Raw genomic sequence first — 24,645 nt, forward strand, 5'->3', positions numbered from 1 at the left:
AACTTGTACTATGATCCTATGTGAATATTAGGGACATAAATGTACTATTACTCGAGCTGCGTCCCGTGTCTATAAATAGATGAACAGTAGTACCTTACTGTTCACGATGAATTGTAATCACTCTCTCGTGTGTATCAATGTAATATTAATTCTGTTGATGTTCATACATGTTTTATAGAATGCGAATATAGAGGAATTAATGAGATGTAATTTCTATCTTGCCCTTTCGCATTCATGTTCACATATTAAATGATGGAGACCTGTCCTTCATGACCTTCGTCTGATGATCATTATACCACGGTGAGATAATGCTTCGGAAGACGAAGGACCCTAGTAATTCATAATTGTGTTGTCTTGTTCTTGATTAAAAACATTTGAGAACAAGTGACCAACATATAAAATAGAATAGAAATTTAGAACTTGAATAAAAGAATTACGTAGGCACATGTAAGCGTGCATGCATATCATTTTGTTTTTGAGATACAGTGTGTGTTTACATCAGTCTAGAAATCCCAATTAAAATAAATAAAGTTACAAGGTTTAATTCGCCAAACCACAGAGAAACCATGTAACCAAATGAATTTTTATAATGGCTCTGGCTTCCAAAAAAGCTGCTCCCACCAAGAAGTCAGGGCCAAAGCTATTTATAGAAAAGATAAAGCCCTACCAAAAGACTCTAAGAGGGTCGGATACATCGGAGTTACGAGAACTCAGATATGGGGGCTCTATCAACTACCTAGAGCCCTAGGTCAATGTTTCAACGCCCGCTTTCACCATGACCATTGTGGTGAACTCCGACTTGTCACAAGATGATGACCACTGAAACACTTCCTCATCCCTAACCATTTAGTAATCTAATTGCTATGTTGTAGGGTGTAAAATCGAGTATGAGTCACTCAGAAGCTGTGTATCCTCTCCAGCCTAGTTGTGAAAGTGTGGGTTAAGTTTCATACCTGTATACCAGTGTAACCCATTGTGTAAAATTTCTATTAGTGGTCGTGGTATGTGTTTGCAGTACCCATCGGATACATATACGTTCACATCCCTACCGGTGGCTGTGGAGCAAGGGAATGGAGGCCCTTGGGCAGGTTTTCTTGTTAGCCTAACCCTAACACTTCTACATCTAGGCTTGGTTGTTTGAAATGAGGGCACTACATGTGAGTAAGGTCACCGATCGTGATGAGTGTGTTGGATGGTAGTGACAGGGGAGCAAGAACGAACTTGGCAATCGGGGGTAAGGAGTAAGGACGACAATGGTGGATAGGACCAAGGGCTATTAGTGATGTCGAACAATAGCACTGCTGGTGGAGGGAGCACATGAGCTATGCGATATGAGGCTACTACGACCGAGAGTTGAGGCGGTGGTATTGGCCTAGAGTAGAGTGGTGCGTTGGGCAAAGATGTGCAGCGTATAGAGAAGATCGACGAAGAAGAAGATGGTGACATATGCTGTGTGGGTCCCACATGAAGGTGGCATGATGGATCACAACGACTGCCCGTCTGCTGCGTCTCAATCCTCATACCGAACACTAAATATGGTGTTGACGTCTTTTTGGAGCGCCAATGTGATACCCAATTTTCTCAAAAGAAGTTAAATGTATTTTTCCCTTTTCTTTCGTGATCTGTGTAGTTGGGGTTGGAGTTTTTTTAGGAAGCATTCACCAATAAAACAGTAGAATACTTGTTGGATTTGTGCGCTGGGGTAAGGAGCAGACGTGAGAGCGAGTTTGGGTCGTGGATCTCGATCCGGCGGTGGGGAGCCCATTAGTTCCCCCCCCTTAACCCTAGCCGCCCCCTCCCTCTCACTCCCCCACCCCTTTGGCCGCCCCTCCCCTCTCTCTTCCACTCTTGCAGCCGCCCCAATCCCTCTCCTTCTTCCCCAAGTGATTGCAGCGCCACCCCTCAACCCTAGCCCCCCCCCCACCTCTTCCTCTCCAAGGTGGAGCCTCCCCGCTTGGTGTCCGTCGTGTAGGTGCGAGTCTTCCATGGGAGTTTGGAGGGAGGAAGAAGAAAGAAAAGAAGGAGGAAAGGAGGAACCCAAGGTGATTTTCGTGATCATTTTGTTGTATTTGTGCTGCAATCCAATTGGTTACATGTTTACCTATGCGATTTGGTAGAGGTGCTGTCCAGAAATTTAGTGGGTGGACGAACAACAGTAGTTCTAGGGATTTCTGGGAATTTTTCGTGGTCAATTAGTAGGGATCAGTGGGAGAATCATGTAGATATTTGTCATACATTTCCAACGAGTACTTATGCGCTTGATTTGGAGTTATAATTTAGTAGATATAGTTGTTTGAATCCGGTTATGTTGTTGTCCAAAAAACAGATTTTTCAGGTGGGTGAACAGCAGTAGTATTAGCAGTTTCTGGGAATTTTTCGTGGGTAATTAGTGTTAACCAGTATGATAATCATGTAGGGATTTGTCTTATCTTTCCAATAAGTACTTATGCGCTTGATTTGGAATTATATTTTAAAAGATATCGTTGTTTGAATCCGGGTATGTCGCTGTCCAAAAGACAAAAAACAAATTATAGGGTTCATCTTGTGGACTGTTTTGGGCTAACTAGATGTTGGAGTTTAATTATAAATTGTATACAAAACTTGTGGGGAATTTCATGTAGATGCCTCTGGAGTTTTTTTTTGTTGCCACCGCTGTCATAATTTTAAAGTTATGAAATTATTAAGCAGCGCCGCTGCAGTTTGGTGGGTGTGGGGAGAGATGTAACCCGCGGCGGGGTTTGAATTTGTGCGTAGGTGCGGCGTCGTTTATGAGCCTGATTATGTGAAATTGGTGCACTAAGTTGTGTGTCAAAAACAGGTGGTGGACTTCCGGATCGTACTTAGTGATTTGCCCGAACTTCCGGTAAAAGCAAGTAAATACAGTGGTGGTTGCTACCGTTTGGGTTGCATCCTGTTCTCTGACATTGAGTATGCATAAGTTTTAATTATGTTAATCATTGAATTCTATGATGAAGTTTATTTGTTTGGAAGTATTAATTCTCAAATGTCTAATATTGTGGATGATCATAATTTGGTAATGATATATGTGGTTGATTCCCATCTTGGATGAAGTTGAAGTATTTTTTTGAATCACGTTATATGAAGTGTTGTAGGCATGACATGCTCATCGCATCATCCATCTTGCATTTTGAAGTTATGTCGTGATCTTATGGTCCGACCGTACCGGTACATGTTTAGCATCGTACGTTGCCCGAGGAGGGGTACGATGCGGCTTCATATCCTTAGAGGTATGAAGGCAGAAGTCATCCTTGCATTTGCAGACATTTGCACTCATGAGGTATATATGAAGTGTGACATTACTATGTTACTATTGTGGTTTCTACCTGCAAGGTGTGGTGACTAGGTGTGTTGTATGTTGTATACGTGCTGCACCTTCGTAATAAGAAGGTTGTGGAATCAAGTGGTGGTAAAACAATGTTCTTATGTGGTTAAACAGTTTGATATTATTTTACTTGCTGAGATGTGTCATCTCACTCTTGCATTACTCAATGCAGGTACTTGATACATGTTGGGAATGAGGGGAGTAGCAGCACGTCCACTTTCCCTCTCACAATAACGCTGCCCAGGCGCAGCCATGATTTAATTAGAAACTTATTGTCAAAGGAAGTTTGTTTTTTTAACTAGTCGTGCGCACTAGTTAATTCACTTCATGTCGTATGTTTAACTTCTCTTTGCTAGCCGATTAATAATACTTAGTATGTTTTTGTCATGATATATGTTTATACACTGTTGCCCCCTCATTTATGCAATTTTGCAAGGGGGATGTTGCCGAAATTTTATATATAGATGTCAGAAGTGTTGTTTAGTAGCATTCCGGGGTGTTGGTGGACCCCGGGGTGTTACAGTTGGTATCAGAGGATAGGCTTTAGATTCTACGCAATTTGAAGATAAATTTGACACACTTGCACATATAGGAAGGGTATGTGTTCGTATCTCTTTCATATTAGTATTTTATTGTATAGATGACTAGAACTTCCTTACTCCAAATCCCTTTATGGTTTGATGGGGTATGTCGTTAACGACGTAATGCTTGATATGATATGTTACTTCTATTTAGTATTGGTTTCTTGATGTGGTTGTTATTGAAGATGTTATGCAAGTGAAGCTACTAATGTACTTGTTTTATATACATATCGTCATGATGTTTTTTTTGGGATGCAATGTTTTCAAATCTTTGAGCTATTACCATCATATATTTCTATATGCTTGACTGTGGATGTTTTTTTCCCAAAAGGATTCTTGGGTTCTTGTACTTATAGGACCGATTGTTTATTGAGCTTGTGTATAGTGGGTCTAATATGACTTGGTGTAGTGTGAAAACACTATATAATGTAGTTTTATGGTGTTGTTGAGTTTGATTGACTGTTGGGTTACAACCCAACTTATCAATGTAATATTTCCATGGGTGCAATGCTTTGCGCCTCACTTTTTTTAGGCTAGTGTGGCTATTTGCTAACTTGATCTTAGTATAAAATTGGTTTGTCTCTATAGAACATATGCAACGTTGTAATGTCTATGAAATCTTTAGACTGGTAGAACTCGAGTGAATTTGTGAGATGACGTAGATTGATAAGTCCAACCATGTCTACCTGATAGGTTTTCTTATTATGTGCAACCTTATTTTTAACAATAAATAGGGTGGTTTCAAGTGGATTTTATGTCGTGTATGTTTTCCTTCTATGGCTTGTTTCAATAGCCATAAAGGCTATGCATATATTTTTAGTTGTTGCAGGCTAGTCATGTGGGCGATATTGACAACCTGTTTTATATTTTTTTTATTTGCCAACATTGTATGGCAGTTTGATTTTTTTATGAGCAGTTTCTCTATACATGTTGTTGAATCATTATTTGGACCGCTTTATCTTAAACGAAGTCAATGCTTAACTGGGAGTTGCTTATGTTTGCTAGTCATCGATCTCTTTAATGATGGGGTTGTTGCATCGGATTGAGATTTTTCTTATATGAATGATGGTTTGATAGATCATGTATGTCTACTACTTTGAATGCATCCTGTGATATCACGAAGTACAAATTGTTCAAGTGCAGTAATAGTAGGTTTTGTTGTATGTGAGGTTAATCAAGGTAGTTTGGTTATGTGGATTGTCTTATTGACGTCCAATTACTCCTGTTGAGCATAGTATCGTGTTATTATTTTAGTATTGAAAGTAATATTTATGAAGCTTTTGCATGAGTCTGTGTCAAGAAGTACATTAGTTTTTCTTGTTATCCCTCCATTGCTTTATGAGTATTGCAAATTTTATCTCTTTTGAGAGGAGGAAAAGGCGTTACATGACATGAGCACCATTTGCTTCACGTCAACAGAATAGTTGTGGAGAGCTCTAATAGTTGGATTCTAGTGTAATAACAACCATGTTTTATAGTGCTAGAGACAGGTATGTCAGGTGTTTCATACATTGTCGATACATGGATGTTTGACATTAGTGGCATTAACAAATTAGGTTGTTGAATTCGTTGATTGTGGTGCTTAGTGTTCTAACCTATTAGGTAAAGTGTTGCTTAAAGGCTTTGGGGAGTTGCATCCCCATTTGGTAGTGGAAAATCCTAATGTTGGTAAACCTGCCAATGCCTTGGGTTTTATTTTATATTGTTTTTTTATTATGGGTAAGGTGTTGTTTTGTTTTGGGAGTCATTTTAAATTAGTTGGAGGCTGAATCAGGCTTCACTTATCTAGAATGTTTTGTAGTAGGTTTCTTCATCTTTGCATAGGATGCTCAATCACCCAGTTTGGTCTAAACATTTGAGAGTTATGGGTTTCCTATAGCAGCCTTAATTTTGTACGGAAGTATAGACATTGAATACGGTAAATTTTGGGTTTTGTTAGATTATGAAAGTTTTAGTAATTTCATGATCTTCCCGAAGAGTATTGGTTTGTAATTTTCATTGCATATAATTGGAGTTAGGCTACTCTGAAGTTGTTGCACCGTTGTGTCTGAACTTTAGGTGTCGTTAAAAACCACTAATAAATCGACCGCGTTTTGAAAGTTTCAGAGCCCAAATTTGGGAATTCTCTTTAAGAAAAACTTTTAGTTTTCTTAGTACCTTTTAATGGGTATTTACTTGTAATTGTCTGTTAAATAGATTGGGAGAGGTGGTTGTCCGGATATAAGTCGAATCTCTGATGTGCAGTATCTCAGGCTGAGTTTAGCTGTAGGTCATGCAGAGTTGAGGGCTATAAAGATAAATTTGGGTGGAACTTTATTGCAAAAGTCATGGACAATTTCCAAACTTTTCCCACGCGTGTTCATTGTAGTTTTAAGTTGAGTACAACAGGAGTTATAATATTTTGAATTTTAGTTGTCCATTGTTTCTAACCTATCAGTTTTGCAACAAAGCAGTTGCATTGTTTTATCGGTTTGGAAACCAATTCTGAGACACTCATTATAATAAAAGTTTTAGGTAATGTTATAATCTTTTCAATGAGTTTATATTTGTAAAATTTTGTTAGATGCAGAGAGTTATGAGGTTTTGAATTTATGGGTCATGTTCGGTCAGGTTCTGGTAGCAGATCATGTATGTCACCTTACAAGTCAAATTAAAAAAATGGAGATAAAAAAATAACTTTGTTTATCCTTTGAATACAAAAGTTGTAGGTCATGAAGTTTAGATGATTTTACAATATTTCTTTGTTATCATTGTTTTTATAGTGAAAGAGGTAGAGACAGAATGAGCATTTGTGCTGTTGATTGTCAATTTTCTATTTAGGGATATTTCTTTGGGAGTTTGGTTTAGTTATGGTGAGCTCTTTCGCAATCCATGTTAATTATGTTGTATGGTGGGAGGGAATAGATGTAGTGGTTGTGATAGTTATCTTGTTATTGTATATGTGGAGCGTGGGCTGAAATAGAGAGATAGCGAGGGATATTTGAATAGGCCAGTACGTATTGTTGTGAAGCCATGTTTTCTGGTCTTGGCGTGTTTGCGTAAGTACGAAATAGTTACATCGTGTGAAGTCTAGGTGGAGATGCAGATTGTCTGAGTTATTGGATGGATATATGGGCAGGCATAGTATACTTAAATTGATTCTTGCTTGCATGATGTGAGATCAGGCTTAAAATGATTTAAAAAGTAAGCATATTGCTTCTACCCTTATGTTGGCTCTAAGTGTCTCGTAATGAAGAACCTAAAGTTATTAGTCCTTCGATGAACGCTTAATCTTAGAAGAGTATAGAACCTGAATAAATCTATTGCTTGTTGTTTGGGACTACATGACCAGTTTTGGTTATGCCGCTAGTTCAATGAATTACACCATGTTTTCGGTAGAGGTGTTGTATATAAAAAGTTGTAGCCAACTTCTTCATCTTACTTGTGTAAAATTTCATGACCATAGGTCTAGTAGTTTGGGAGTTATGATTTTCTCAAGTCTAGTCTTGGAATCTGTCCAGATTCTGTACAGATTTCGAAACTGACCTTGTTTGCCCAAGTTAAACTTCGAATCAGTTCTTATAAATTATAAAGAAGTGGTAGTACTTTCCTTAAGCTTTCCAACAAATTTTGAATCAACCTTTTTGGTGACCTATAAGTTAAGCTACATCTATTTTAATTGGAATCTTTGAATCTATCCAAATTTGGACAGCAAAGCCTTTCTTATGTCTTTTGATCTTGATATGCATTGAATTAACCTGATAGGTTTATAAATGAAATATAGACAATTTTACTGGCCTTCTAAAAAGTCTAGGAGCGCCTGAATGGGATGACTGAGACTCCAATTATGGATTTTTGAAGTGAGTAGTTGAATTCTGTTCAAGTCTGGACAAAATTTACGTTTCGCATTGTTTGGCCTTTCTAAGTGTCAAATCTTGTGGTGATGATAATACCAAGGGTATAAAGTCCTAGTTTACTTCTATTGGATGCATATTTTGTGAGTTATGAGGAAAACAAATAACCGTTGTGCTGCTGTCTAGAAATATGCAAGCATTAAATTGATCTTTTGAAGTTACTCTTGTTTGGATAGGTTTGGTTTAGGCTATTTGAGCACAGTATGTATTGCATTCATATATATATATTCATTGAAGTACTTGCATGTGTCAATGTTGATTTGGTGTCAGGAAAGCTTTGTCCGAGTTATATAGGACCGTTTACTATCTTAGCCCGAGTTGGCAGCTTGGCTTAGCACCTACAATTGTCGGAGTCTATGATCAGAGTACACCATGTATTCCATGTCTTTATGTTGAGGAAGTATTTGCGGAATCCAGACCATCAAATCGAGCTAGAGCCGATTCCTGTGTAGCAAGACCAGACTCTAGAGTGTCGTCTGCTGCGTATCTTAGAATCCTAGGAGCTTGAGGAGCTGATGCGGCAGAAGTACCCAAACCTTTCTTTATGTGTGAGTTTTGTTGATTCATTGATATTTCCTTGTCGTTCCGATAGAAGCGTCAGAATTCGAGGTCGAATTCTTTTTAAGGGGGGTAGAGTGTGATACCCAATTTTCTCAAAAGAAGTTAAATGTATTTTTCCCTTTTCTTTCGTGATTTGTGTAGTTGGGGTTGGAGTTTTTTAGGAAGCATTCACCAATAAAACAGTAGAATACTTGTTGGATTTGTGCGCTGGGGTAAGGAGCAGACGTGAGAGCGAGTTTGGGCCGTGGATCTCGATCCGGCGGTGGGGAGCCCATTAGTTCCCCCCCTTAACCCTAGCCGCCCCCTCCCTCTCACTCCCCCACCCCTTTGGTCGCCCCTCCCCTCTCTCTTCCACTCTTGCAGCCGCCCCAATCCCTCTCCTTCTTCCCCAAGTGATTGCAGCGCCACCCCTCAACCCTAGCCCCCCCCACCTCTTCCTCTCCAAGGTGGAGCCTCCCCGCTTGGTGTCCATCGTGTAGGTGCGAGTCTTCCATGGGAGTTTGGAGGGAGGAAGAAGAAAGAAAAGAAGGAGGAAAGGAGGAACCCAAGGTGATTTTCGTGATCATTTTGTTGTATTTGTGCTGCAATCCAATTGGTTACATGTTTACCTATGCGATTTGGTAGAGGTGCTGTCCAGAAATTTAGTGGGTGGACGAACAGCAGTAGTTCTAGGGATTTCTGGGAATTTTTCGTGGGCAATTAGTAGGGATCAGTGGGAGAATCATGTAGATCTTTGTCATACCTTTCCAACGAGTACTTATGCGCTCGATTTGGAGTTATAATTTAGGAGATATAGTTGTTTGAATCCGGTTATGTTGCTGTCCAAAAAACAGATTTTTCAGGTGGGTGAACAGCAGTAGTATTAGCAGTTTCTGGGAATTTTTCGTGGGTAATTAGTGTTAACCAGTATGATAATCATGTAGGGCTTTGTCTTATCTTTCCAATAAGTACTTATGCGCTTGATTTGGAATTATATTTTAAAAGATATCGCTGTTTGAATCCGGGTATGTCGCTGTCCAAAAGACAAAAAACAAATTACAGGGTTCATCTTGTGGACTGTTTTGGGCTAATTAGATGTTGGAATTTAATTATAAATTGTATACAAAACTTGTGGGGAATTTCATGTAGATGCCTCTGGAGTTTTTTTTTGTTACCACCGCTATCATAATTTTAAAGTTATGAAATTATTAAGCAGCGCCGCTGCAGTTTGGTGGGTGTGGGGAGAGATGTAACCCGCGGCGGGGTTTGAATTTGTGCGTAGGTGCGGCGTCGTTTATGAGCCTGATTATGTGAAATTGGTGCACTAAGTTGTGTGTCAAAAACAGGTGGTGGACTTCCGGATCGTACTTAGTGATTTGCCCGAACTTCCGGTAAAGGCAAGTAAATACAGTGGTGGTTGCTACCGTTTGGGTTGCATCCTATTCCCTGACATTGAGTATGCATAAGTTTTAATTATGTTAATCATTGAATTCTATGATGAAGTTTATTTGTTTGGAAGTATTAATTCTCAATTGTCTAATATTGTGGATGATCAAAATTTGGTAATGATATATGTGGTTGATTCCCATCTTGGATGAAGTTGAAGTATTTTTTTGAATCACGTTATATGAAGTGTTGTAGGCATGACATGCTCATCGCATCATCCATCTTGCATTTTGAAGTTATGTCGTGATCTTATGGTCCGACCGTACCGGTACATTTTTAGCATCGTACGTTGCCCGAGGAGGGGTACGATGCGGCTTCATATCCTTAGAGGTATGAAGGCAGAAGTCATCCTTGCATTTGCAGACATTTGCACTCATGAGGTATATATGAAGTGTGACATTACTATGTTACTATTGTGGTTTCTACCTGCAAGGTGTGGTGACTAGGTGTGTTGTATGTTGTATACGTGCTACACCTTCGTAATAAGAAGGTTGTGGAATCAAGTGGTGGTAAAACAATGTTCTTATGTGGTTAAACAGTTTGATATTATTTTACTTGCTGAGATGTGTCATCTCACTCTTGCATTACTCAATGCAGGTACTTGATACATGTTGGGAATGAGGGGAGTAGCAGCACGTCCACTTTCACTCTCACAATAACGCTGCCCAGGCGCAGCCATGATTTAATTAGAAACTTATTGTCAAAGGAAGTTTGTTTTTTTAACTAGTCGTGCGCACTAGTTAATTCACTTCATGTCGTATGTTTAACTTCTCTTTGCTAGCCGATTAATAATACTTAGTATGTTTTTGTCATGATATATGTTTATACACTGTTGCCCCCTCATTTATGAAATTTTTCAAGGGGGATGCTGCCGAAATTTTATATATAGATGTCAGAAGTGTTGTTTAGTAGCATTCCGGGGTGTTGGTGGACCCCGGGGAGTTACAGCCAAACACTCAACAAGAACCGTGGCGGTGCTCTCTGGTCAGGCGCGGACGGTCCGCGGCCAGGGGCCGGACGGTCCGCGACCTGGCGCAGGGGCTAGGGTTTCCTGCCTGACTGTCGGATGGTCCGCGCCCTGGGGCCGAACGGTCCGCGCGTGCGCAGGGGCCGCGAAAGATCGCCGACGGCGCCTGGATCTCGCTCCCGGGAGGGACCCCGTCGAGGAGGAGAGATCATAGGAGTTGTTTAGGCTCGGGCAGGCCGACCTAGACTCCTCTAATCCACGTAGAGTTGAAGAGAGGCAAATAATTTGGGGATCGGAAGGCTAAACTAGAACTAGACTAGAACTACTCCTAGGAAATAAATGCGAAATAGAAGTGTTTTGATTCGATTGATTCTATCAAATCGGTCGTATACCTCTCTATTTATAGAGGAGGGGGCTGGACCCTTTACACAACTGATTTCCGAGCTAATTCCGCGAATCTAGCTAACAACCGTCACAAAACTCAGAATCCTAATCTGTTCTGCGCACGCGCAGACCGTCCGGCCCATAGGCGCGGACTTTCCGGACCGCGGACTGTCCGGCCTCAGGGCCGGACCGTCCGCACGCTCATTTTGGTGCCAAACAAATGCCCCTGCCTTTTGGTGGAGCTGAGCAAAACAAAAGCAACTAACTCGATGTGATTACATCGGTTTTCTTAGGCATCTTGCCACATACTAGGATGGTACTGCTTGAGGAAACGCCCATTCAAAGCTTTGGTTAAATCCTTGCCTTGTAATGTTTGTAGTAAATAGGCGTTACCAGACATTACCTGTTTTACTTTATAAGGACCCTCCCAGCTTGGCGACCATTTTACAAACTTCCGGTCTTTATTCCTTAGAGGCAGGATGGTCTTCCACACCAGGTCCCCTACTTGAAATGACTTTGCTTTGACCTTCTTGTTGTAGGCCTTGGCTACCATGATCTTGTCCTTTTCTGTTGCTCCCAAAGCTATCACCCTCTTTTCGGTCACCTCATCAATATTATCCATCATTGAATTGTAATAATCAGTGAGAGTTAGATCATTTTGTCTGGTGAACCTGACAACATTCAGACTTATTTCCACAGGCAACACTGCTTCCTGCCCATAGACAAGCTCAAAAGGAGACACTTTAGTAGCACTATGTTTAGATATTCTGTGAGCCCATAAGGCTTCGGACAAAATCTTATGCCAGTGCTTAGGATTATCAGATATCTTCTTTTTTATCAAGTTAATCAATGTCCTACAACTAGACTCGGCCTGTCCATTGGCCTGAGCATAATATGGAGATGAATTAAGCAACTTAATTCTATATAATTCAGCAAATTCACGTACCTCCTTTGACATAAAAGAAGTCCCCTGATCTGTGGTCAAGGTCTGGGGAATATCGAATCTATGAATAATATTCTCAGTTATGAACTCAATTACCTCCTTGTGTGTCATGTTCTTCAGAGCAACGGCTTCAGTCCATTTGGTAAAGTAGTCAGTGGCAACTAACACGAACCGATGCCCCTTTGATGATGAAGGATGAATTTTCCCAATAAAGTCTAATCCCCATCCTCTGAATGGCCAAGGCTTGATGATAGGATGTAATTTGACTGCAGGGATCAACTGTAGGTCGCCAAATTTTTGACACACTTGGCAACCCTTGTAGTACTTGAAACAATCAGCTATCATATTAGGCCAATAAAAACCAGACCTTCGCAACAGCCATTTCATCTTTGGAGCCGATTGATGGGTACCACAAATTCCTTCATGTACTTCGGCCATGGCTAATATAGCATCATTTGGGCCCAAGCACTTAAGCAGGACGTCGTTGACTGTTCGGCGGTAGAGTTCATCACTCATCAAAACATACTTGAAAGTTGTACGCCGAATGTTCTTATCTGTCCTGACATTGGGATTTCGTAAATAATTAGTTATGGGCGTCCTCCAATCACTTGCATCGGCTTCATTATCAGCTGAATCGATTAGGAGAACTTTCCTGGTAACCCCGGACGGTCCGGCATCTTCACGCGGACGGACAACGACCTGGGGATTTGGCCCTGCACTGGTTATCAGATTTTCAGCATTGTGAAATTTCCCTCACTTTACCCGATAACCTGATGCATCTTGTGCCAAATTGTTAGCTCTATAATTCTCAACCCTAGAGATATGCCGAATACTGAATTCATCAAAAGAATGGATTATGCTCCAATATTTTTCAAGGTAACTATTTAGAGTACCATCAAAACATTGATATTCTTCTAACACCTGTTGGACGACCAACTGAGAATCACCAAATGCCTTCACATGTTTTACTCCCATACAATTTAAAAGTTCCAAGCTGAATAAAAGGGCTTCATATTCGGCTTGATTGTTAGTGCAATAAGTTTTCAATCGGCTAGAGAAGTCGAAGGAGACATTACTTGGTGAAACAAGCACAATGCCAATCCCTTGCCCTTCATTCCAAACCGATCCATCAAAATATAAAGTCCAAGGAGTAATAGTGAGGTATGACATGTCTAGTTTATAAGTATCATTAATCCGATGTTCTACAATAAAATCTGCTACGACCTGGCCTCTCATAGATTTCAATGGTTCATAGGCCAAGTCATATTCTATGAGTGCATAAGCCCACTTACCAATTCTACCACTCATAATTGGGTTATTCAACATGTATTTAATTACAGCGGCTTGACCAGAAACAGTGCAATGACTAGACAGTAAATAACATCTACACTTGGTGCATGCATAAAACAAGCATAAGCATAACTTCTCAATAAAAGTGTACCTCGTTTCAGCATCCACCAACCTCCGACTTAGATATGTCACCACATGCTCCTTTCCTTCAGTTTCTTGTGTCAGAACAGCCCCAATGACCTTATCTTCAGCTGCAATGTATAATCAGAATGGTACTCCTGCTCGTGGTGCTTTTAATACGGGAGCCGAAGACAAGTATTTTTTAATGAGATCAAATGCTTCCTGCTGCTCTGCCCCCCAAGCGAATTCGTCATCATTCTTAAGCCGAAGGATAGGGATGAAGGCATCAATCTTCCTAGCTAGGTTAGAAATAAACCTTCGTAAATAATTCATCTTGCCGAGAAACTTCTGCACTTCGACCTTACAGGTCGGAGGTCCCACATTCCGAATAGACTTAATTCGGTCAGGGTCTATCTCTATGCCATGTTCATGGATGATAAATCCTAAAAACTTATCAGCCGACACCCCAAAAGCACATTTACGTGGGTTCATTTTCAAACCATACCGACGCATTTTATCAAAGGCTTTGCGCAAATCAGCTATATGAGAACTAAACTCAGCCGATTTGACTACAATATCATCAATGTAGACTTTCACAGTGTTTCCTAACAACTCATGGAAAATCAAATTCGTAGCCCTTTGATAAGTAGCACCAACATTTTTAAGACCAAATGTCATGACAACCCATTCAAATAAACCGATGAAGCCTGAACATATAAAGGCCGTTTTAGACGCATCCTCTTCGGCCATGAAGATCTGGTTATATCCGGCATTACCGTCAAGAAAGCTAATAATTCTATTTCCTGATGCATTATTGATTAATGTGTCGGCTATGGGCATGGCATACTCTAAGCTTACCTGACTCCTTCTTCTCCATCGACACAATATTGGATACCCATTCTGTGTATCTGCAAGGTCTAATAAAATCAGCTTCTAGCAGCCGGTGGATTTCGTCCTTGATCCGTGGGAGAAGGTCTGGACGAAATGTTCTAGCTTTCTACTTGAAAGGTCTGAAACCGGACTTAATAGGCAGCCGATGCTCTACGATCTCTCGGCTTAATCCAGGCATCTCAGTATAATCCCAAGCAAAGCAATCTGAATATTCCTTCAATAGACCGATCATCTCATTTCTAGGATCGGTCTCCAGGGTCTTGTTTGCAAAAGTCGGCCTTGGAGTTTTACCATCTCCTATGTCAATCTCCTCTAAAGGATCAGCTGATGTAAACCCCTGTCCTAGTTTATCAAGATCTCTGAATTCCTCTATCATGTCCCCCACACAGGAATCAGATGATCTTTGTGTGATGGTGGGCTTTCCGGTGTCGGGGACCGGATCATCCGTAACACTGTCTTTACGCTGCGGTAGATGTTCGGTCTTAAAGTCCGAACTGTTTTGTGAAAGACTAGACCATCCGGCCTTAAAAGTCAAACTGTCCGTGACCAAAGACTCATGAACTTTGTGTGTACTCATCATTTAAACTTTATTTAGGATTTAGCCGATTCTCCATCGGCTCTAGCATTATAGGAATGAAACCCTTCTTATCTATACTTATGAACTGATAATCAGAAAAATCTACTCCTGTGAGACATGTAGCAGTCTCATAAGTCCAAAGTACATGGGCATCAGCCACAACGATACAGGCCGATACATCAGCATGTACTTGTTCTACATCATCGCCTACCCATTGTATTAACATTTGATGTAATGTAGAAGGTATATATTGATTGGCATGATCCAATCTCTACCTAGGATTATTCCCTTCTACATTAGCGACGAAGAATGCAGCAGCAAGGGTCTTAGTCCCGATGGTTAATTCAACGAACGTGACTCCCCTGGCTTTGATCAAACTATCAGTTCCAACACCGCTGAGGGTCATGTTGGCCTTGACAAGTTCATCATCTTGTTTACCTAATTTTTTGTATAATGAGTAAGACATTAGATTTACAGTCGCCCCTCCATCTACCAACATTTTAGCAATCGGTATCCCATCAATGTGACCGCACACGAAGAGCGGCTTTAAATGATTTACCGATTCCTTTGGTTTAGTAAAGGCGGCTTCTTTAGGACCAAAATCAAACTGGGCAACAACAGGTTCATCGTCGTCGATAATAGTACAATCGGCGGAAAATGTAATAACATTTACATCCATACCTGGGCACTCTGGAGAAGCCTCGTAGTCGACCAGGTCTTCTCCTAGTAGGTCGTCTTCTTCCATTGATGTTGGTATGTCGTTGGAGGCTTCCTGGTGTGGTGCGGACGATCCAGACTCCAAGGGCGGATGGTCCGCGCCTGGTGCAGATTGTCCGGCCTTGCTGGCCAAGCTATCTGTCGTACCTGCAGGGTGCTGTACAAGCGTTGTTTTATTTTCTATTTTCGTGGCCGTTTGTTTTTCTTCAACGGCCTTTGGTCTCCATTTCTTTTGTGGTGGTGGGTATTGTGGACGTGTGTCATTGAATATCTTTTCTACCTCCTTCTCCTGGCTCTCCTTTGCTCTTAGGCGCTGCAATTTCCGCTTTTTGGGACCGTGTCAATCCCGCTGGGCACCATCGAGGCATGGAGTATTTTGGGTCGGCTATTTTGATGGTAGCCGTATCTTCTTTTTTGGTTGTGTTGGCCGATTCACCAAAAATCATCGGCCCTTTATTATCTTCCTGTATGACAACATCTGCAGTACCTACTTTGATGATGTCCTTTTTTGTTGTTCTTTTAGTTGCTACAGGCATATGCCCCCCTGCCGGATTGGTCGGCCTTGGAGGCCGAGTAGTCCGGCAATCTTGTTGGGTCTGTGCCTGGTGACCGGATTGAGCGGCGCTCAATCGGTCTTGTGCTGGTGGTGCCAACCTGTTGAATACGGATGTTTGGGGTGCCCCCCAAGCGGGGTACTATGGCATCCCAAACGAATATGGTGGCATGCCCCACATTTGATTTGGAACATATGGTGGAGGCATGTATGTGTATGGATATGGCATAGGTGGATATGGAGGTGGAGGTGTCCATGCAGGTATGTTAGGTCTCAATTGCACATTATGACCTTTCATTTCTTCCGATTGGTGAGGTGATCCAATCGGCCTTACCTGACGTTGCTCATGAACAGGTGAGCGGGGTCGCTTTGCTGGCCGGTCACTGGGGCCGGCCTTCTTTTTCACGTATTTAGACAATAATTGATCGAAAGTCAGGCCGGTTTTGACCAACCGACCAGCTGCCTTGAATGTATTTGTTTTCCACGTACCTATCTCTGGTCGTCGTGGTTTGAAGGTATGTGGCCGTTGCGAGTCTTGAGTGGGGCCAGATTGTCCGCTTGAATTCTCCGGACCGTCCAGCGTGGTCCCGGACCGTCCGCACCTGTGTGTCGGACCGTCCGGGATGTGCAGCACGTGTTCCTGCTCCTTGGTCCATGCCTGCCTTCTAGCGTCGGAGGTCGTGATGGTCACCTTAAGAGTTTCCCCTCCATCGGGAGTCTTCTCTGCCACCACATTTCTGCAAGAAATTTTATGATTCTCATCGGCCTCTCTTGCATTGCCGATGACTATCTCCTCGCCTTTGCCTTTATCGGTTGTGTTTGGCCGAACCAGGACTTTCTTGCCCTCAAAGTCGATCATGTTCATTGGAAAGGGCTCTGTATCCACCTGCATTTCCTGAAATTTCAATCGTCCCTCGTTAATGGCCGATTGAATCTGTCGACGGAATACATTACAATCATTAGTGGCATGAGAAAATGAGTTATGCCACTTGCAGTATGCCCGACATTTTAGCTCGTCGGCGCATGGAACAGTGTGATTTATTTTTTATGTTGCCATTTTTAAGTAATTCAACAAATATTTTATCACATTTACCAACATTAAATGTAAACTTAACTTCCTCTTGCCGTTTCTTCTGAACCGGCTGCAAGGAGGAACAAGCCGAAGATTTGGCCTGCTTAGGCCAAACCATTTCAGCAGTATAAACTTCTGTTGATTCGTCGTCCGAGCTACTTTGGTCGCATTCTACTATATGGACATTGTGACGAATGGTTTTGGCAGTTTCTTTGCTTCGGCTTTCACAGGCCAAAGCTCTCTGGTGTAAATGTGCTAGTGTGAAAAATTGGATGCTTTCTAATCTTTCTTTTAAATAGTTTCGCAGACCATTAAAGGCTAATCCTGCTAGCTGTTTTTCTGCTAAATGGATTTGAAAGCATCAATTTCTTGTTTCTCGGAATCTCCGGATGTAATCATTAACCGATTCATCTTTCGCTTGTCGCAAGGACACTAAATCTACCAAATCTAACTCATAGTCTCTAGAGAAAAAGTGGTCATGAAATTTTTGTTCTAAATCCCCCCATGACAAAATAGAATTAAGAGGTAAAGTGGCGTACCATGCAAACGTGGTTCCTGTTAAAGATAATGAAAATAAACGCACGCGAAATGCTTCTGTGTCGGCCAATTCCCCTAACTGTGCTAAAAACTGGCCTATGTGTTCGCGCGTGTTTTTTCCTTGGTCACCCGAAAACTTTGCGAATTCAGGTATCCTGGTTCCCTGTGGGTATGGGTGGTGATCAAATCGGCTGTCATAAGGTTTCCGATATGATTGCCCCCCAGGGACCATGCTTACTCCGAGCTTATCTCGGAACACCTCAGCTATTTCCTCCCTTACAATATCAATGGCAGCCATTGCAAGACCACCGGCTCTCTGGTCAAACATAGGTGGGGTTGGCTGAAAATTAGCGTGTTGTCTTCCCCCCGACTGGTTATGTGGTGCATTGCCACTTGCCCTATATGGTTCATAGGTTTGATCGTTCCTTTCCAGCCTTCTAGGTGGGGCCGGAAAGCTTTCTTGGGCTCTTGATCTTGAATTAATGGGCTGATGCATTGCATAGTGTGATGGGAAGTGTTGCTGGGACGGGTGAGGATTCAGGTAACAATCCTCCTCAAAAAGGTCATGTGCAGACTGTCCGGACATTGGCTCGGACCGTCCGTGATTATATGTGGACCGTCCGTCGTTGTATGCGGACCTTCCGACTGGGTAGTTCAGATTCTGTGTCATATGTGGTGGCTCGGGTGCATGTCTGGGTAACTCATTAAAAATGGGCCTGACTGTGGCTGGCCCGGACGGTCCGCGATCACGGGCGGACGGTCCGGACATGTGCAGATCGGCTGATTTACTGCCGATTTGTGGTTGCTCAGGGTACATGTCCATCGACATTCCATAAAGGGGTTGTGACTGGTCGTGACAACCTGTAGCCGATGTATTACGCGTGTTACCCCCTAACTCAACCTCGTGCGAAGGAAAATTTGCGATATTAGATTCATCAAATGCACGTACTAGTCTCCTATAATCGTTTTGCATACCCCCTATGATATTTTGCATTTGTTCACGCTGTTCATCTACATAATTCCTAAAAGATTGTAGCTCGTTAGTATTACTTACATTGGGGATATCTGGTGTGGGCCGGAGCAAAGCCGAATCCGTCGCCCGATGTCGGACGACCTTGTTGTTCCTGTCCACTTTGAAGTTGGCCAAGAACTTTGCTTTTGCCTTCTGGATCATCTGCTCCTTGTGCTCCTCGAACTGGAGCTGTTCGTCGGCCGGCAAGGTTTCCCAAGTCCGCTCTATAATGTTGCTGGGGAGACTTCAGAACTATCCCTTGAACTGGCCATTGAGGGCCGATTTGATAGGTCTAGATGTGTTGTCCCCAGTGGAGTCGCCAAAAAGTATGTTGACGTATTTTTGGAGCGCCAAACACTCAACAAGAACCGTGGCGGTGCTCTCTGGTCAGGCGCGGACGGTCCGCGGCCAGGGGCCGGACGGTCCCCGACATGGCGCAGGGGCTAGGGTTTCCTGCCTGACGGCCGGACGGTCCGCGCGTGCGCAGGGGCAGCGGAAGATCGCCGACGGCGCCTGAATCTCGCTGCCGGGAGGGACCCCGTCGTGGAGAAGAGATCCTAGGAGTTGTCTAGGCTCGGGCAGACCGACCTAGACTCCTCTAATCCACGTAGAGTCGAAGAGAGGCGAAAAATTTAGGGATCGGAAGGCTAAACTAGAACTAGACTAGAGCTACTCCTAGAAAATAAATGTGAAATCGAAGTGTTTTGATTCGATTGATTCTATCAAATCGGTCGTATACCTCTCTATTTATAGAGGAGGGAGGTTGGACCCTTTACACAACTGATTTCCGAGCTAATTCCACGAATCTAGCTAACAACCGTAGCACAAAACTCGGAACCCTAATCTGTTCTACGCACGCGCGGACCGTCCGGCCCACAGGCGCGGACTGTCCGGACTGTGGACTGGGGCCGGACCGTCCGCACGCTCATTTTGGTGCCAAACATATGAATATCCCTATTTGCTCAACCAACCAAACCCAAATATGGGATGGTCCCAAACAAGAGGACTTGACTCAATTAGAAAAAAAAAAACGAACGGCCAATAAAGCAAACACAGCACAAGTTTGAGAAAGGGATGGGAAATAAAAGTTACTTACTGTTTAATTATATACCAGATTATCTAATTCATTAAGGATTTTAATAATTAAAAATAAAAATAATAAAGTTGTGGATCCCTCAAGCCCCCACCACAACACAACCGTCGCCACTTCTTTCTTAGCCATTGCTCTAGCCTGATCTTGGTCGTGCTAATGTTAAACAACAACAGCCTCTCATACGATTAATATCTCTCCAATCACATACATATATTGGTTGTAAAAGACGCACATGATTAATATCACTCCAATCACATACGTATTACATATATAGATAGGCCGCTAACCAGAGTTTTTTTTTCATGAAACCGTACATGCAAAAAATATGGAGTAATAAAATGGGATAAATCATGTGCGGGAGCCTCTCACACGAGGAAGTGGAGAAGAGATAAAACGAGACAAGTTTTTTTTCGCAGATACGGAAAGACTGTTTCAAATCTGTGACATAATGATTTAGGGAGATAGCTCACACCTTTTACACCATGCCAACCTTTAACAGTACTTTGCATATACATTTTTTAATTTGCCAACCCGACGCTAATTAAATCTGTCCACAACAATGTGACCTGGGACGACATTAGATCGAGCAACAAGGTCAATTGATCTAGTTTCACTCGGACACGACTAATTCATCGCCATCGCAACCACTTGTACGGGTATTATGTATGGAAGAAGAGCGTGAATAAAACACTGACGAGGATCAGCTCGAGTGCTTCACTGAACAAGCCACTACTTGAGCCCAGTGCCTGAGCCTTGTCTTCACAAGCAGAGGGTTATCTCCTATTACATCAAGAACCGACAAAAGAGATGAGAAGAAAGACAAAAACTCTATGCCAAAACACACCGTTCTTCCCAACATAAGAAACTGCAGAACGTTAACAAGATCATGGAAAAAAATTCTGCAACTCAAATTACCTGGGTTGCAAATCTTCCATGACTCCAAGGCGTTACTAGAGTGCGCACCAGGGCTACCTGGGCTGGGCGTGCCGCAGAGGTTGGGCGAGGACTTGGTGGCCGACAGAGACGGCCCTGAGCTCGTGCTCGTGGGAAACGACATCCTGGGCTCCGACACCTGCCGGTTGACGGCGAAATAGAAGTCGAGGGCGGGGAGGGTGTCGCAGAGGTCCTGGCCGCCCTTCTGCTCGTCGAACCTGAAGCCGAGATCCATGGATCCCCTCAGCTCATCCAGGTCCCCGTCGGTTATACCAGTGGCCACCCGCTCCGCGCTCGAGCTCGCCTCGCCGTCAACAGGACAGACAGCAGTGCTGCCACCTGCCCTGTCGTCGGCTTCGCTCAGGCGCATGCTGCTCCTCTGCCGTTGTATCTGCCGCTTCCGCTTCTCCCACTTGACCTCCCTGGTGGTCTCCTTCATGGACAGCTGCTTCGACAGCCTCTTCTTGTTGGCGACGCCGGCTGCGGCCGCGGGTGACGTTGACGACTGCGCCAACGGCGACTGCCGACGTCGACCAGCCTTGACGACCTCTTCCTCCTCCCAATCCCTGTAAAGTGGTAAAGGTGGCGGGCGTGGGACTCCGCGCCTATGATCTCTGCCATTACTGCCCATGGCTTTTGTCGTCCTACTCTCTATTATGATATATATGACGAGAGATTGTTGGTTTAAACTCGTGCCGTCGTCCCCTTTCTTCCTCCCCTGAAGGACGCTGCAACTGTCGTGCTCCGACAGCTGCCGCTCGTGCTGGAGGAAGGAGGGAGAAGGAGACGTCGACAAGAGAAGGCAGGGGAGGTGAAACTCCCCCAATATCAAAGTGACCGAGGGGGAAGAAACCCCCCAAATAGAGGTGTGTAGCCTGTCCCATGGCCTGGCGGCATGCATGCCTATTTTACTAGGTTCCTAATGGTAGCCATGCACGGTTGTTGTTATGCATGCCCATCGGCGGTGCGCATTCCAGACCATCCATGCCTATGCACTTAAATTAGTTTGCAGCCAGCATCAGCCAAACAACATGGGATAATTTTTCTGTATATATTTAATATTAAAGAGATAAAATTTCTCACCTCAATATTTTCGTCCCACCTCTCACTCCTTCCTAGATAGTATAATAAGAGTTTTAGCTGAGTCCAATGTTGAAATTATTGTGTCTAGCCTATTTTAATTTTAGAACAATTTCTAGAAATTATCAAAGGCTTATTCATGAAGAGGTGTATAACAACATTGAGACTGGTGTGTAAACATTTAGTTCTACCTTGCTAGTAGAGATATAGGAAACCCAACTTCAATAGTTCAGTCATTTCGATCGTCTTGCATGTGTTGGGTGAGAGGTACAAGGAAGAACACATACACTCGCCTTATTGGGTGGGGCAAAACGGAGGGTCCACACACACACGACATGCTTGTGAATGTCAGCACACTGCCAGGTAGGGCTCTTGACATGTTGGCAAGTGGGACACCTTCATCTACAAAAGGAAAAACATACACACCAAAGGGGATCAATTACCATTACCAGGACTCACTTACTTGTTTTCCACGTTCATCTCTCTCTTCTCTACTACTTCTACTGTTCTTCCTCGCATGTATTTCGGTTATGAACATTGTGGAGATTCTGAACTCTGAATACAGCTACCTCGTTCCCCAATCCTCTTCTTCCTTCATCTCTAGATCCCTCCTATATTGCTAACAAGTGGTATCAGAGGAATTTGATCCTTGGTGTTGGTTTCATCTTCGCAACAACACCATGGCTCTTGACACCAAGCTCATACTCGATGCACTGCAGTACCACTTCGACGAGATGGACACCAAGATGGATCGATGGTTCACCGCTCAGGATGCGAGGCGTGGCTAGTGATAGTCGCCTAGAGGGGGGGTGAATAGGGCGAAACTGAAATTTACAAAGTTAATCACAACTACAAGCCGGGTTAGCGTTAGAAATATAATTTAGTCCGTGAGAGAGGGTCGAAAACAAATCGCAAGCAAATAAGAAGTGTGACACGCGGATTTGTTTTACCGAGGTTCGGTTCTCGCAAACCTACTCCCCGTTAAGGAGGCCACAAAGGCCGGGTCTCTTTCAACCCTTCCCTCTCTCAAACCGTCCCTCGGACCGAGTGAGCTTTCTCTTCTCAATCACTTGGAACACAAAGTTCCTACAAGGATCACCACAAGATTGGTGTCTCTTGCCTCAATTACAAGTGAGTTTAATCGCAATGAAAGAATCAAGAAAGCACGATTGAAAAAGCCAAGCGACAAGAGCGACAAATAACACACGGATCACTTTCTCTCTCAAGTCACTAATCACTAATGATCTCTTTTCTCAATTGTGAAACTTGGAGAGATGGAGGCTTTGAATGTGTCTTGGAATGGATTGCTAGCTCTTGTATTGAATGTTGAAGGTTGGAATGCTTGGGTGGTGTGAATGGAGGTGGTTGGGGTTGTATTTATAGCCACCAACCACTTCCTAGCCGTTACTCCATTCTGCTGAGCGCGGACGGTCCGCCCGCCTGGCCCGGATGGTCCGCGCCTGTAGATCAACGGCTGAAAACGCAACGGTCAGCAGTAACGGCTATATCAACGGCTATATAGCATTTAATGCGTCGTCAGATGTCAGATAAAGCCAGTCGCGGACGGTCCGCGAGCCTGGCCCGGACGGTCCGCGAGCCTGCTATAATTCATTTCTCCGAACCCGTCACCTTCGGGTTTTTCGGATCCTTGCCTACCGGACTGTCCGCGCTAGAGGCCGGACGGTCCGCGCGAGGACTCAGACGGTCCGCTCTTTTCCTCCGGACGGTCCATAGTGCAGACTTGGATTTTTGCATTGTTTCTGTCCGAGTGTCATCCTCGTGTCGCGGACGGTCTGCCGCAAGGGCCCGGACGGTCCGCGCTTGGCCTGTTTTTCCAAAAAGCTTCTCCTGTCCGGAATAATCTACGGTATTCCGGACAGTTGATTTAGTATAGTTGTAGATGAACCTTTGACACCTGTAGAACATATAATCTAGAGCAAACTAGTTAGTCCAATTGTTTGTGTTGGGCAATTCAACCACCAAAATCAATTAGGAAGTAGGTGTAAGCCTAATTCCCTTTCAGCTAGCATTTCATCTCCCATGGTGGCACCCTTCTCGACTAGGCCACCAGAGGGTTGCCTAATGCGACGGCGGCACATACGGCTACTCCGGCCTCTACTTCGCCTGTGGTTGTGGCCACCACGACATTCTGCGACATCATCTTCTTCAGTTCTGGTGGCAAGCATGCCACCACGCACCTTGTTGTCGCCGACGACACCGAGGACGACATCACCCGCACCATGCCCACAAGGTGTTGCACTTCGTCTTGCTGCATTCCCGCTTCTCCGCCGCCGCCACCGTTGCCTCGGTCCACCCCGTCTTCTGACAGTTCAGCACGTAGAGCTACTCCTGGCATCACCGCACGTCGGAGGCCTGGGACGGTGGTTCGCGTCCGCACGAGGACTGCGGCCACGACATTTGGTTACTTTCCCTACGTAGAGCTCACCACAGCGGCAGCCCCGAAGATTCCGTCGGCCTCCATCGGCTTCTGCATCGACGTCGCGGAATCTGAGCTCTACATCGATGGGCGCTACATCGTGCACGGCCTCCACGGCTTCATTCCGCTGCTCTTCCGCGCCCCCTGCGTCGAGGGTGTGCGTGTGCATCCCCTCCATCAAGCACACAACAACGAGCTCATGACACATCACCTAATGGCTCCACCATTGTGCTCTC

At 43.7% G+C, this 24,645-nt stretch overlaps 1 protein-coding gene across 1 annotated transcript; it reads right to left on the bottom strand.

The window, feature by feature from the left end:
* Nucleotides 1–20,338: 20,338 nt before the first annotated feature.
* Nucleotides 20,339–21,810, bottom strand: LOC100276437 (uncharacterized). The gene is made up of 2 exons (NM_001150228.3): nt 20,875–21,810; nt 20,339–20,739 (listed from the first exon to the last, which is right to left on the bottom strand). The coding sequence occupies exons 1-2, from the start codon at nt 21,521–21,523 to the stop codon at nt 20,660–20,662; spliced, it is 729 nt and encodes a 242-aa protein (NP_001143700.2). The 5' UTR covers nt 21,524–21,810; the 3' UTR covers nt 20,339–20,659.
* Nucleotides 21,811–24,645: the final 2,835 nt, after the last annotated feature.

This window comes from Zea mays, chromosome 2 (genome assembly GCF_902167145.1).
Source record: "Zea mays cultivar B73 chromosome 2, Zm-B73-REFERENCE-NAM-5.0, whole genome shotgun sequence".
NCBI classification, from domain to species: Eukaryota; Viridiplantae; Streptophyta; class Magnoliopsida; order Poales; family Poaceae; genus Zea; species Zea mays.